We start from the raw sequence: 16,180 nt of genomic DNA, 5'->3' as shown, positions 1-16,180 counted from the left end.
AACAAATGATCATTATGTATTGCATACTAGGAAAGAACGACGAATCAGAAAACTATTCCCTTCAAGGTTGAAAAATAAAATAGGGTTCTAAAAAATAAATGAATAAACTATAAAGTTGGGGGCTTAAGAACATTAGAAACTATACAAGTTGTATCAACTTATTACCTGAAGATAGACCCAAATCTCATCTTCAACATACAACCCAGCATCAACTTCACAAGCACTTTGAAGCATGTTTATTTATTTACAACATACATGAAACACATTTATAAATAAATATTGCGATCTAAACAATCTTACACTTCTTTTTTTTAAATTCTTCATGACTTGTCACCTGAGCTGAACGAAGGTGAGGCCCGCGTGTCCCCCACTTATTTATTCATTGAACGTTGCACTTCTTCTGCGTGTGTGCTATCAGCTGCCTTCCATCACAGCGCCCCCTGTTGGCCGTCCACCCTCACCCTCTCATTTGTTAATTTAAATAAATAGATCTGTAGAATAAAGAACTTAATATAATGAAACTCTGAAATCAAAAAAGCTACTATTAATGGAAATAAGCCATAAAAAGGATTTCTATATATCAAAAATGACAAACGAAAGTAACTATTTATAACGACAGTTATCAAGAGTTCATTTTTTTTTTCCGTCTTCATTTCCATGTTTTTAAATAATCGTTATTAATAAGTGCTCAGTCAGCGTTTTCAAAAGGTCTTCCATGTGAGTTCATGTTTACAGACCCGGGAGCAAAGGTCCTTCCGGTTGGGGGAGCGTCTTTGATTCCAGGAGCCGCCCCGAAATCCCCATTCAACAGTCTGTTATTGTGCAACTGTAAAAATCGCTTCAGTCCGAAGAGACAGCCTTGTGTGGTTTTTCTAACTTTGGACACATTCCGTCGAGAAAAAAGTATATATTTATATATATTCACGGCAAAACCAGAAACCCTTAGTGCAACTTTGTCCTGAAGAATTTCCCCCATTCCAGCACGGGGAGGTTTTTTTCGGGACCACAGACAACAGCCTCCTTCGATGGATCTAGCACAATGGTTTACAAATACTGCAGGAATATTTCAACATCTACGCTTTAGCATAAATAACAGAAAACAAACATATTATTGGTGTAATAATGTGAGTGGTCTTCCTTTGGCTAAAAGAGGCTTCACTCCACTCTGCGTGGCGATTTTGTCACTTCGTCCACTGCAAAGGCATTACAGGTGAATCGTACCCGACCTCCCCCTCCCTCCCCGGCCATTCCTCCTTCTCGGCTTTTGTTGCGCGCCTGAGTCGGTTACAGATTGTCTTGCAGCCTCTCCATATAGGTTCTGATCTCAGACTGGCCGAGGTCCATATCGTGGCAAACCCACTTGATGTCGTCCTCGTTCCCGTTGCTCACTAGGACGGATGAGTTGCCGTACTGGCCCCCTCCTGAGTTGGGCAGGACGGTGGCGTACGACGTGAATTTGACACGTTTGCGTTTGGCGGCCGCGACCGCGGCTGCAGCCGCCGCCCTCGGGGAGTTGTTCAGGTGCTCTGCTTGGCTTTTGGGGTCTTTGCAAGCAGAGGAGATGGCGGACAAGCATTGGTGGGACTCCTGCGCGGACCTCGGTAAGGTTTGACCGTGAGGGATTCCTCTGTGTTTCCCGCCGGTCATGGTGCCCATTCCACTTCCCATGAGGGTGTTTCCAGCGCCATTCAGCAGGTACTTGCTCTCCTCGTACACTCCCTCGCTCCGGTCTATAATGGTGGTACACTCGTCCGGAAGCCCAGCCTGGCAATGCTCCGCGTGATCGCCAAGCATGTCGGCCTCGGTGCCAAGCCACACCCAGTCATGGGCATGGTTCATGTTGCCGCCGGCTTCCAGAACAGGAACCTGCTTGTGGCGGTATCTGTAAAGGGAATCACACATGAAGAGAAACTGCTTGTTAAGGCCAACAAATAACACTCATTTATGGTTACAAACTGTCCCAAAGTTTTCCTATTGGATTAGCAAACATCCCAAAAATAGCTGAAAAATATGAATCTCTTTGCCACTGTAGTTTACTTTATATATTAGACATACAAAAACAAGAAACTTTACCTGAACGCGAAGCTGACGCAGTTGATGAGGAAGACCAGTATCGCCAAGCAGAAGACTCCCAGGAGGGCATACATGCCAATTTCCAGATCCGAAAGACCTCTGACTGGCTGGGTCAGCTCTCCTTCTCCGGTCCCGGGCACTTCCACCTGTGCCGGGATGATGCCATTGTCCCCGGATTGTCCCGGGCTGCTACCTCGGCCGCTGGTGTTGCCACCGAGGGCACCTTTGCCCCCTGACGTCCGGTGGGTCACTGTGCTCTTGGTGGTGGAGCTGCCCTGGAAGGCGTAACACAATAATCTAGTTAGCCTACTCCACTGCGACAATGCCAAATGTAGGAACATACTGTTGGTCAGACTCACCTTCCTCATGGCTCCTTCCTCTCGATCCGCCGCGGCGCTCTTGGACTGCCAGTCTCCTCCGTCCTTTGTGGTGGTGTTGCTTGAACCATTGTCGTCGTGGCCTCCTCGTCCCGCCGCTCCCCTCTCCTCGTTCTTCGCCCCGAACTTGACGACCACGTTCCCAACCCCGGACGCCAACACGCTCTTCCTTTTGGATTTCTGACAGGTCTCGGAGATGACCATCTCGACTCGCACGAGGGCGCCGTGTCCTTCTCCTTCGGCGACCACGATAGGCCAGAGGTGCTCCTGATGACGACAGAGACGTTCTACTGACCTGACGCTTTGCTGAGAATTCCCGGGTCATTTCATACCTGGTTGTTGACGGAGATTACGCTTTCATCAAGCGACACGGCGGAAATTAGGAAGTCTTTGGGGTCGTAGATATCGAGGGGTGTCACGGAACCGTCACTGTACTGGATCCAAGTACTGATGGCTGCCTCCTACAGGAGATGAGAAGGATAACACACAACTTATTTTATTAAAATAAAAAATTAAAGTCCAAAGATGTTCTACTTTGTTACTATTTGGGTTTTAAACATGATTGTTATCCTTCTATCCTTCTTTTGTGTTGTTTTATGCGTTGGTTAGCCAGTCTTTCTTTCGTTTTTTGGTCTTTTTTCAATCATCTGTCTTCATTTATAACCTTTTCTTCCATTTAAAGTAACTCTGTAATTTTAAGAATATTTAAAAATCTGGTTTGTATTTGAGAAGTTAAGCTGATGAGGTAATGAACAGGACCACCAGTCGACAGAGTCTATTCTGATGAGAACGAAATACGTTTTCCACTTCCTTTCTTTTCTTTATTTCTTCCTCTCTCTATTTTGCTCCCCAGTCAATTCAACAATTTAAACGAAAATGCAGGCGGATCTTTATTTTCCTCGTAATGAGATGCTTCCTGTCCCATTAGCCCTCGGATAGAAATTATAACGTAGTGTTATTCGATAAAATAGAGTGGGAGGTGGTGGGGAGGGTGGAGGCAGGGGAGGGATGAGGGGGGGATAATAGCTTCAGATCGTGTGATAAAATAACCTGCAGCGATGTGATTAGGTAGTTGAGAATAGCTTGTTACAAGGTAGCGGAGCGACGCCGGGTGTGTAGGCGCGAGCGTGCGACTCCTCTGAGTGACGCTGGATTAAATCAGGGTAAAACAAAAGAACATTTTAATTTCACGAGGGCTTTTTGGCCGTGATGGTTCTCATTCATCCAGGTCATGGTAATCCAAGAGGTTCAGAAGCGAGTCAACCGGACTGTGTAGAGTTCTAGGAAGAACCTGAAGAACTGTAGAGGCTTCTCGGATGAGTAGTGAAAGGTCTTCCTAGAACTCTACGCAGTCCGGTTGACTTGCTTTTGAACCTCTTGGATAATAAGGGTTTTTGTTGCTCGCTGACAACTCAGTCAAACAATAGTAAGATCAACGAACAGTCAAGCACCTAAACAAGTTGAGCCAAACTGCAGATATGTAAGAACATTGACTCAGATTCACTTCCTTCCAAACTAACATGAGTCACAGGAAGTCAATCAGCATCATTCGATTTACGAGTCTGATCGTATTCCTGTCGCTAACATACATTAGCTCGAATACAAATATCAGTGATTCACATCTACTTCCTGCAAAGGAACTTTGAGTCGAAGTAAATAAGTAGTTACTATGGGAAAAGTAACTAGTTACTTTTAAAGTAACTTGGTAACTCTGGGAAAGTAACTGATTACTTCCAACTTAACTGTTCTATGTTAACCTTTGTATCCTGTGTCTTTGTTATTTTTCTTTGATCTATGTTCTTTATCTTTAGACTTAGATTGTATCATCTTGTTCTTCCTCTTTATTTCTCTTTGTTCTTGTTCTTGTTTTATTTTTATTTATTTTTATGAATAATTGCTGTATTGCTGTGGCTAATTGGAAAAAAAACAATTTAAATAACGTTCTACCTAACCTGACCTAACCTAATTAGTTACTTTCAGAGTAACTTAGTAACTAAGGTAAAGTAACTGGTAACTTTCAAGGTAACTAGTTACTTAGGGAAAGTAACAAGCTACTTTCAAAGTAACTTAGTAATTACTAAGGGAAAGTAACTAGTTACTTTCAGGGTTAGTAGGTACTAGGGAACTAGTTAAGATGGAGGAAGAAAGGCACATTTTATAAGTGTACTGGCCAGTGTTAGTTTGGATTCAGACAAAAGGTGAGAACAACAAAATAAATAAATTAAAATAAATTAGGGGTGCATGGAGCCTACATTTTGTGGCTAACACAGATTACCGATTCACGAATCTGATCCTATATATAGCTCAAATATAAATATCTACTTCCTGCAAAGGAACTTTGAGTTAATTGAGTTACATTTGTAGAATACAAAGAGTTGAACAACGTCCTGAAGGGTCATTAGAGGTCACTCCGCCTTGTTTAATACTTGGGATCCAAATCTTCTTTCTTGTCTAAATTAATTGATAAAACGTATCTAATCAACTTCCTGTCAATGTATGTATGAGTCAAACTCACTTCCTGTCAACCACTTACTTCAGCTCAAATATCCAAATTAGTTAATGACTCTTATTTAGTTCCTGTCTGTCCTGTGGGAGGAACCGATCATTTCATGAGTCGATTCACTTCCTGTCAACCACTTACTATGGCCTAAATAAACACTAGTTAATGACTCAGAGCTACTTCCTGCAAAGAGTTACTGGGAGTCCATTTGCAGGATATACGATATAAAAAATTGTATTGTACAGTTTTTTTTACAGTTTGAAAACCTTCTGTCAAGTGCTCTTTCTTACCTAGTTTTAAATTCATTGATACAATGAATCAGATCAACTTCCTGTTAGAGTATAATAATTAGACACGCTTCCTGTTGACCACATACATAAGCTCAAATATGCAAATGCACAAATGACTCCAATCCACTTCCTGTCTGGCCAATGAAAGCCAACAAACCCAATCGGAGGTGGAAATATAAATGTCTGACTCACTTCCTGTCAACCACACTCATTAGCCTGAATAAAAAAGTGACTGAATGGTTCAGTTTCACTTCCTGTTGCACAAAAAATTAATTAAATTAACCCAGGTGCAGGTTTTCAACAATCTTATAGACCAGACGGACTTCCTGTTAGCTCACCTCAACCACAACTGTCGACAAATGTGATTATACCATGAATCAGATCAATTTCCTGCTGAGTCACCAGGGCTGACAGTTCAGGTAACAGGATCTTGCTTTGTTTGACTCATTATTGATCATTATGTCCCCATGGAGTGACTACACAAGTATGAGGAAGTCACTCATGAGTGTATGACTCATTTGTACGACCAATAAAACAAGTGTATTTTACTGATTCAATGAGTCAGATCCATTCCCTCCCGAGCAAAGGTGGCTGACAGTAAAAGTATGAGGGTTTTTTCTTTGTGTTGTAGAAATAAAAATGTCTGAGTGACTACATGAAGTCACTCAAATTTGTGTGACTCTTGAGCCACTGATGAAATATGTCAGAATTCCACTGACACAATGAATCTGGTCAATCATCAGCTAAGCAGCTTAAGTCAAATATGCACAATCAGAAGTGGGAGAACTCGAAGGGTTTATGAGTCAGAATCACATCCTGTGACTGAATGACTCATATTTGCGGCTCAATTATATAAAGTGACAAATTTCCTCTTTTTTTTATTATTCAATATTTCTCATGGTGTGTTAGGTTTACTTCGGTTTGACATTTCCTAGTTTCTAGAATCTGACAAACTTTTTGAATTGCTACCAGTGTTGGGTAAGTTATTGGAAAAAAGTATCTTAGTTACAAACTTGAAATGTCTTTGAAAAGTTATTCGGTTACTTTAACTAACTTGGTACTTTCAAAGTTACTTAATACTTAGGCAAAGTTACTAGTTACATGAAAAGTAACTTAGGGAAACTATTTTGTTAATTTAAAGTAAATAGTTACTAAGGAAAGTGAATAGTGACTTTCAAAGTAAATAAGTAGTTACTAAGGGAAAAGTAACTAAGTAAGTTACTTTTAAAGTATCAACTCTGGGAAAGCAACTGGTTACTTCCAACATAACTAGTTTCTTTCAAAGTAACTTGGTACTTACTGAGGGGAAGTAACTAGTTACTTTCAAAGTAACTTAGTTACTTAGGGAAAGTAACTGGTAACTTTTAAAGTAACTTAGTAACTCTGGGAAAGTAACTTAGTAACTCTGGGAAAGTAACTGGTTACTTCCAACATAACTAGTTACTTTCAAAGTAACTAGTTACTTTCAAAGTAACTAGTTACTTTCAAAGTCACTTAGTAGATACTTAGGGAAAGTTACTAGTTACTTTCTAAGTAACCAGTTACTAGGGAACTAGTTCAGATGGAGGAAGAAAGGAAAAATTTCTGTGTCAAAATGCTGTGACATTTTAATTCAGACAAATGGTGAGAACAACAAATTAAATAAACAAAAATAAATAAACAAAAATTAATTAGGGGCTTCATGTATCCTACATTTTGTGGCTAACACATATTATCGATACTGTTTTGTTTATTTATCCTAGGAACTTAAACACAAACAAAAGTCACCTTTTTGTATTTTGCTATTGAAAACATCTACGAAACAAAGACAGTGAAATATAACAACAATGTAAAAACTTAAACAACAACATTTAAACAATGCACAACTCAAAGTATTCAATAAAATAAATACTAAAAATAAATGTTCAGACAACAGTGAACTTAACAAACTTAAAATGAATACTTTACAAAAATCATAATTACTCTCTTAAAGGCTGACAGATAGAAATTCTATGTTTTTTGTGTATTACCTTTTTCAATATAGTGATACCGTGTTTATAGTGTTTCATGTTTAGTTTACAGATATCATACGTTCTTGAACGCACCACAGCAATCGCATTGACATCCTGTTTATCTTCAGTCTTTACCTTGTACAGCATTTATTGTTCATCTATTTTAAAGGATTAATAACATAAACTATTATTATATCGTTTCTATTCATTCATCATTGTGTTTGAATGTTTTAGTGACTAGTTACAGCACTCGTTACTTCTGAAAACCAACACTGGTTGCTACACAAATCCGGGTCGTCGCTAACTCAACAACTCATCTAGTTAATTCAATTGAATTTGTATTAATTTGTATTTATAATGATCACAACCAAAACCTGTCCATCAATCGAGTCAACTTTCTCATGTGAGGGCCACGTCTCAAATGGGGGGCCGGAGTCAGTTTGTAGCCGAAAAAGATCTAGAGAGCAATTTCCTGTTAAGCGCCCTCTAGTGGACGCCGTGAAGAAATTATAGATTAGTCCTGACACGGGGTATTTAAAAAAAAAATGTTCTGCTTCAACTTCTTTCTTCGGACAGAAAATTGCACCTTGAAACGTTCACAACAGCGGCGCTCGGATCCCGCAGCTACTTCCTGGTAATTAGAAAGTGATAACAGGAAGGAGATAGCATCGCCGCGGCGCAGGATTCGGGCTTAACTTTAATTATGACAACCTTGGGGAGTTGGACTGTAGTAAAGAGCAGATTAGCTGCATCAGCGTGAGCGCACGTTACGAGGTCGCGCTCGTGTGCGCCGAGATATTTGATGTGTACATGTGTCTTCGCGGTCCGATCCCACGATAAGATGGTGTGTGTCGCCCGGGAGTTGTGCGTTCACCTGTCGGTGTGTGTGCAGCAGGTCCGACGCCGTCGTGGAGAGCTGGACGGCCTGGTAGTTCCCGGGACTGGACGCCATGCTGACGGAGAGAGACGCCACCAGCTGGACGCCCATGTCCGTGATGGTCACCTGGACACACACACACACACACACAACAACTTGGTAAACACTTCATGCTGTAGTGAGTCGATAAATGATTGTGTGGATTTTGCGGATTGGTGTCTTTACCTTGTCGTCCATCACCGTCACCGTCTTCTCCGCCAGGATGGAGTCGGACAGAGGAGACAAGACCTGAAGAAAACACAGGTTGAATAAGACTTGTTAAATATTCCAATTATTGAATTCAATTATGAAAAAACGAACAAATTCAACTTGTTAATATTCAAATAATTGAGTTTAATTATACAATAAATACAAATATTAAACTTGTTAAATATTCGAATTATTGAAATTAATTATGAAATAAAAACAAATTACACTTGTTAAAAGTTCAAATAATTTATTTTAATTATAAAATAAATACAAATATTAAACTTGTTAAATATTCGAATTATTGAATTTAATTATAAAATAAAAACAAATTACACTTGTTAAATATTCAAACTATTAAATTTAATTATAAAATAAATTACAATTACATTTTTTAAATATTGGAATTATTGAATATAATTATAAAATAAAAACAAATTAAACTTGTAAAATATTCAAATTATTGAATTCCATTATTTGATAAAAACACAACTTGTTAAATATTGAAATGGTCGAAATTAATTATTCAATAAAAACAAATAAAACTTGTTAAATATTGAAATTATTGAAATTAATTAATCAATAAAAAAAATACAACTTGTTGAATATTTAAATTATTTAAGGTAATTATTAAACGAAAACAAATTCAACTTGTAAAATATTCAAATTATTGAATTCAATTAAAACAAATACAACTTTTTTAATATTCAAATTATTGAAATGAATTATTAAATTTAAAAAAAAAATAGTAGTAAAAATAATGACTCCAGTAAAATAAAATAATAGTTTAAACAAATTAAACTTGTTAAATATTCAAATTATTGAATTCAATTATTCGATTAAAACAAATAAAACGTGTTAAATATTGAAATTATTGAAACTAATTAATCAATAAAACAAATAGAACTTGTTAAATATTCAAATCATTTAAGTTACATGTTCAATAAAAACAAGCATGCAACTTGTTAAATATTTAAAATATTGAAGTCAATTAAAACAAATTCAACATGTTAAATATTCAAATTATTGAATTCAATTAAAACAAATGTAACTTGTTAATTATTCAAATTATTGAAATCAACTATACAATAAAAACAAATAAAACTTGTTAAATATTAAAAAAATAAATTATTATTATTATTTGGCAAACAATTTGTATTCGTCATGGTATTCTTTTTTATAAAGTTCTTTGTTTTTGTAAAAATTTGGCCCCTTAAAATAATTTGAGTAAATATTGAGATCAATTTTAGATAAAATTTTTTTTTTTTTTTTTAAAGGTTTGTACTTTTAACTTGTTTTGTATTTGAAATAAATAAATAAATAATGTCCACTATCTTTGGCCCCTCACATCCATCAGTTTAAATTTGGCCCCTGAGAAAATTTTATTCTAATGTTATCATCATGTGTTTCTTCCATTTTCTACTTCATTTTCATCCCATGTTTTTCAGATAATGTGCGAGAAAACTAAAAATGTCAAGAGTTTAACGGACAGATGTGGAAGACAAGAGTCATGTTTAAGGTGTGTGTGTGTGTGTGTGTGTGTGTGTGGGGGTGTGTGTGTGTGTGTGTGTGTGTGTGTGTGTGTGTGTGTGTGGGGGTGTGTGTGTGTGTGTGTGTGTGTGTGTGTGTGTGTGTGTGTGTGTGTGTGTGTGTGTGTGTGTTCTACAGGGCCCTCAGACAGCAGGGCGACGATTTCGACTCCTGCACAAAGAAAATCCCTCAGCAAACGTGTCGGGCGTCAAACTCAATCCGACCCTCGCCAAGGTAACAAAAAGGCGGTGATTGACAGCTCTGGGATTGCTCTTCGAGACAGACGGAGAATAAGAAAGAAGAGAGGAGCGCGAGGAGGTGAAAAATTGAAATGTCAAACCCTAAAATGACGAGTGTTGAGAGCGGCATCTTGACGGGGATGTCGGGCGAACTCTTTCTTCAGGCTCGCAATCTGAGCACAGCTGTCCGTCTGTACACGTCTGTGAGCCTTGTTGGACCCCAGCAAACAAACTCAGCTGTTTGCCAAATACCACATAATCCCTCTGAGCCGCGCCAAGAAATTAGCGCCAGAGCAAGTCTGACGTTCAGCGACACTAGTGGGACAATAATCTACCCATGATGCCGAGGGAGAGGTGCAGGGTCCGAGATATATGATATATATATGATAATATCGGGAGTGGAAAAATACAAAACGATAAGAGAGAAAAATATAAACATAAAATAGATGTTGAACATCTACTACTTAAAAAAAAATATATATATATATATATATATATATATATATATATATATATATATATATACAAAGATGTGTTTAATATTTTAGTTGGCCATCGATAATTCAAATTAATATTCATTATGATTGATGACAGGAATCATCATTAAAAGTAATTTCAAACCATTAAAAATGTTATTAAAATAGAAATTAAATATGAGAAGAAATACAAGTATAAAATGCACACTTTTATTACATTTTATAAAATGACAATTTAAATATAGGTAGAAAATGCAAAGAAAAATGCACAATTTTATTTCAGTTAAATATAAAAAAATATTAAATATTAGTAGAAAAATAAGTAGAAAAATACACACTTTTTTTTTAGTTTATTATAATACATAAAATAAATATAAGTAAATAAATAAGTAGAAAAATGCACAATTTTATTTCAGTTAAATTTAATAAAGAATTAAATATAAGTAGAAATTACATTGAAAAATACATACTTTTATTTCAGTTATATAAAAAAATATTAAATATCAGTAAAAAAATAAGTAGAAAAATGCACACTTTTATTTCAGTTTAATCTAAAAATATATATATATATATACAAGTAGAAAAATACTTACTTTTATTTTAGTTTTGTCAGATAATAAATTAAATATAAGTAGAAAATACATTGAAAAACACACATTTTTATTTCAGTTTAATATAATAAATATATATATATATATAAGTAGAGAAATGGAAACTTTTAATTCACTTTTAGTTAGTAATAAATATAAAAAATATATATCGGAAATATGTAAAAAATATGTAATTATCAACTGGAAATTATTCAGAATTATTTTGATATTTACTATTAGTTAATTCTTATTATTAGTCAAAAAATTAAGATAATGCAACAGGTTCTGAAAATGGAAAAAATATTGATATTTATTTAAAATAAGAGGTTTAAAAATAGTTGAATAGAAAGAAATAATGAGTAAAGTATATAAACCACTATCTGTATGATGCAGAAACTGAATATAAAATGAAAGCTATGTCAAAGTAATATTTGTTCCAAAATAAGCAAAGAAAAATATATTTAAAATAAGTAGTAGTAGTCGGTCGATACATACTTGTATGGTCGTGATTCCGAGGTCCCGTCCGACCAGAATCCTTCCGTCCACGAGTTTCGCGATCCGAGGATCTTCCACCTGTTGGAACAACATGGATTAATTTCTATTGTCTTCAGCTCCATGTCGCGTCTGTACCTTCAGTCGATCCAGCACCAGGTGAGTGATGTCAGCCTGCCAGTCCGACCCCAGCATGTAGACCATCTCCCCTGCCGGGTCCGAAGGTTCGGAGACGAAGTGGGTGAGCACTCGCACCAGAGCGTACTGGTACTGAAGATGACATTTACAAAACCACAGAGTTCATCTTTCCTGATTCAAGTCTTTCCAGAGGGAGGGAAATGAAAAGAAGTAAGAACCTGCAGTGCACAGCCTTTGCCTTTCTTCTCGTCGTCCTCGTCGTCCTCACTGTCCCTCGTGGGTCTGCAGACACAAGGGTTCACAAAATCATCTTTTGAGAGTATTTAAGCAGGGGGTCCCCAAACTTGTTCCTGTGAGGGCCACATAACCCTTTCTGATGGGGTTCAGTTTGACACAAGGTGTGACGCCCGCAGGGCTGAACATAAAGTGGATTCTTTAATTTATTGTTTTCTACAAAGTCACCTGAACCAAAATGTCATGATATCAAATTCAGGCCCTAAAAATTTGACATACTTCAAACCAAACCTTCTTAAAAAAAGCAAAAAATGTAGGACGGTGTAGAATATAAAGAAAAAAAACATGCCGCTTTGATTTTTATTCATCTACCATAACATACATGGACATATAATTTGTCACTTAATGTATATGAAAAAAAAAGAAAATCACCCCAAAAAAGGTGTTGACTTGATTTTTATTCATGTACTAACTACTATCTACAAAATTTTGGTAGAAATATATTTTTGCCACGTACTGTATATGAAAAAAAAAATCAAAATTCACCCCAAAAAATGTGTCGAGTTCACTTTTATTCATCTACCATAAAAAATTATTTACTCTCATAAAATGGGTGGACATATATTTTTGTCAGGTCCTGTATATGAAAGAAAAAATAAAAATTCCCCCCAAAATAATGTGTTGACTTGATTTTTATTTATCTACTAACTACTATCTACTTAAAATGTTGACCTCCTAAAAGTGGGCGGACATATATTTTTGTCACACACTGTATATTAAAAATAAAATCTCAATGCAAAAAAAACATGTTGAGTTGATTTTTAACTACTATCTACCAAAAAATTATTTACTCCCTAAGAATCGGTGGACATGTATCTTTGTCAGGTATTATATATAAATAAAAGAATCAAAATGCAAAAAAAACAAAAACAAAAAGGAAACGCATTGACTTTATTTTATTTAACTGCTCTAAAAAATGCAAAACAAAAAAAATACCGTCCTGATTTTTATTTAAATAATTTAGCCTCCAAAAACAGATGGAAATATATATTTTTTTAAGCACTGTATATGGTTAAAGAAAATCTAAATGCAAAAAACTGTGTTGACTAGGTTTTAGTTGAACTACTATCTACTAAAAACTTATTCATCCCCTAAAAATTGGTGGACATGTATTTTTGTCACACACTGTATATGCAAAAAGAAAATCAAAAGAGAAAGTGGGCCGTATCCGGCCTGCAGGCCGTAGTTTGGGGATCATTGATAAAACTATTGTGTGGAAAACAAATGCATTTGTGGTATCCCTTGTGTTGTCTCTGGGTCAAGTTGAACGACCTCCACCACTGCATATGTATTTATGGAAGCCAGGGAGGTCGTTCATCTTTGACCCACAGACAACACAAGAGATACCACAAACACATTTGTTTTCAGGACCTCGGGTCACCTTGACCCTGAGATAACAAAAGAGTTAAGGGCCATAGAGTCTAATGTTGAACGCTAAAATTAAGAGCAGCTGAAAGATTTTGGGGTTAATCATTAGAGATAAATGGAGGCGAAGAAGAGAGTGTAGACAGGGTTGCAGCAAGAGACAATAATATCTTTGATTAACATAAGCATTGTCACTCGGGGGGACAAAAAACAAGAACGAGGTCCGTCACTGAGACGGGCGACGGCGCAGACATCATTCGAACACGGTCGCGTTTCTTCCACTTTACAACTTTGGTGAAGATTGCTGCGCTTCCATCCGTCGCATGAATGGAAAACATAACAAGAGCATTTCGTCACCTGCTGTTCGTGATTGCAGGGCACGACACACACGCACACCTACACACACACACACACACACACACACACAAAGACACCGAATGACCACCACTGTCCTGTAATGTTGCGCTTTGTAATATCTCTTGAATTGTCTCGGTACTTCCAGCGCTGTAGGCGTAATAGTTCCTGTGTTTCATGGCGAGTGGTAATTCATCGCACTGATAGAAATGTATGTGTGCTACAATACAATCGTGTTATTAGTTTGATCAACTATGATTTCAGTTTTCTTTACCTCGTGCTTCAGTAGCTCGTCATGAGCCTGTCGAGTCGTCGATACTTCTGGACCCCCCCGCGAGCCTCCAGAAATCTGGTGTCACGTACAAGCAACCGAATTTCTTTCGTTTTCTTATAAAACTAAAACAATTACCTCAGTTAAGGCCTGAACAATTGAATTTCCATCAAGCCAAAATAAAAAAGTAGTGCCAATGTTCTTAGTTAGGGTCCCTAGAACAGCTGTTATGCCATAAAATTTAAATCTAATTTACAGTATTTTCCGCACTATAAGGCGCACTTAAACGCCTTTAATTTTCTTAAAAAAACGACAGTGCACCTTATAATCTGGAGCGCCTTATATATGAACATTACCTGGTGGGTGATTTGTTTACGAACACTTTCATGACTCTGCGCCGACTCAGCCGACACGCCGTGGACGGGATTACGCCATTGAATCATCACGGGGTGGGATTTACAACGCATGTCACATCATGGCGGACGTCTATGGAGTGATATTACTGCCACCGGTTTGAGCAAGTGTGTCTTGGTTGTTGAATTATCAAAATCTCTCTTCTACTCGCTCAACCAGTCATACACGTGCGTTTAACATGTCATACACACGCGATCTAGCCGTCATACATGCGCTCAACTTCACTGCCACTCACTCAACATTAGTCTGCTCCCAACACGTCTCACGCGCTGCTGCTTGAAGCCTTTTAAACATCATTTGAACATCATAACGTTGGGTCTGAACGGAGTTAACAGAGTGCTTAATAAAGTTTTACTTTATCTGAAGGTTTGAATGTATCTTTTATTATATGCCCCTTATTTGCTGAATAAGGGGTGCTCCCTATTTATGAAAACAGTTCTAAAATAGGCCATTTATTGAAGGTGCGCCTTATAATTGGGTGCGCCTCATGTGCGGAAAATAAGGTTATTATACTTTCTTTTGATTTTAGCTGACAAGAATATCGTAATGGAACAGAATCCAAACTTTTGCTTTGTTCAGTTTAGTCATTTGAACACATTTCGTATCAGATTCTAATAGATCAAGACATCCTGAGATTTTTTTTGGTGTATGTTTTGAATATTCACACACTGTCTATTTTCAACTCCTCCCACACCGTTGATATTCAAAATCAACTCGGACTTACCGTCGACGCTCTCGACAAAAGATACAACCTCGATTCGTGCACAATGGACACACAACTATGTACCAAAAGACTTGGACAATCGTGACATGAGGCAGTTGTCGTACAGTGAGTGAGAAGCTGACCTTGAGCTTACCGACTTCCTGCTCCTACATTTGGAATGACGTCAATAGAGTTGAATAACGAATCTGAGTAAACAGATAGTTACATCTATCCAACCATTCATGTCCTCGACTCTGTTGCGTTGTGTATCACTGGCCCGACTCGGGTCGTCTGTGGGGTCGTCACAACATGGCGCTCACACATACCCATGCACAACATAATGAAGGGTTTTTTTAAACGGTGGGTTTGTTTCTTGTGTCGGGAGTGAAGCCTCATTATATTTCTGTCAATCTGTTTGCATAACCTTAACACCTGTATTTGTTCGAGTGTTCTATTCAATAAAGGTCAAGCCCGAACACTCAGGAAACGTGGCAATAACTTCTGTCTGTAACTTTCCACTCTAATGTGACAAGTCAATTGTCAGTAGTTTTCCATCCATCACCACCCCAGGAGTCAGACATAACACCAACTGAATGTTACCTTATAAGGACTTGTGTGCAACAGTAGACAACGACCTTGTAAGAATATATGCGCATGTTTTCACACTCGTAACTCAGAGCTCTGTACACCTCTCGTTGTTATGCGTCTTGTGTAACATCTTTAATAAATCTTTTTGCCAGACTATATTGGACTGGACTTTGTCTCTCCCTAACTCAAGGATCCAACGAATCTTCAAGACTTACTTCAGGAGTTAAGCTGATGATTCCCTCTCTGACCCATTAGTGGCCGGCTGTTCGGTCGATGATACCTTTTTAGTGATGGCTAAAGGCGGTGAAAACACAAACCCAATAGAGTCGAGTCAAGTTGGGTGAAGTAGGACTAAGGCTGGCCGGTATAAAA

General features: G+C 37.4%; 1 protein-coding gene across 1 annotated transcript in view; it reads right to left on the bottom strand.

Moving 5' to 3' along the window:
* Positions 1-213: 213 nt before the first annotated feature.
* Positions 214-16,180, bottom strand: part of LOC148087506 (transmembrane protein 132C) — a 149,679-nt gene continuing 133,712 nt past the window's right edge. Inside the window, exons 7-15 of the mRNA XM_087786357.1 lie at positions 12,038-12,101; positions 11,820-11,951; positions 11,685-11,762; positions 8,334-8,396; positions 8,106-8,234; positions 2,783-2,911; positions 2,433-2,717; positions 2,074-2,348; positions 214-1,882 (exon numbers count right to left, since the gene is read on the bottom strand). Of these exons, the coding sequence (XP_087642483.1) occupies positions 1,285-1,882; positions 2,074-2,348; positions 2,433-2,717; positions 2,783-2,911; positions 8,106-8,234; positions 8,334-8,396; positions 11,685-11,762; positions 11,820-11,951; positions 12,038-12,101 (1,753 nt within the window). The 3' untranslated portion in view covers positions 214-1,284. The remainder of the gene's footprint in view (positions 1,883-2,073; positions 2,349-2,432; positions 2,718-2,782; positions 2,912-8,105; positions 8,235-8,333; positions 8,397-11,684; positions 11,763-11,819; positions 11,952-12,037; positions 12,102-16,180) is intronic.

Source organism: Callionymus lyra, chromosome 1 (genome assembly GCF_982586985.1).
Source record: "Callionymus lyra chromosome 1, fCalLyr1.hap1.1, whole genome shotgun sequence".
NCBI lineage: Eukaryota > Metazoa > Chordata > Actinopteri > Syngnathiformes > Callionymidae > Callionymus > Callionymus lyra.
This window is presented reverse-complemented; position numbering and strand designations above follow the sequence as displayed.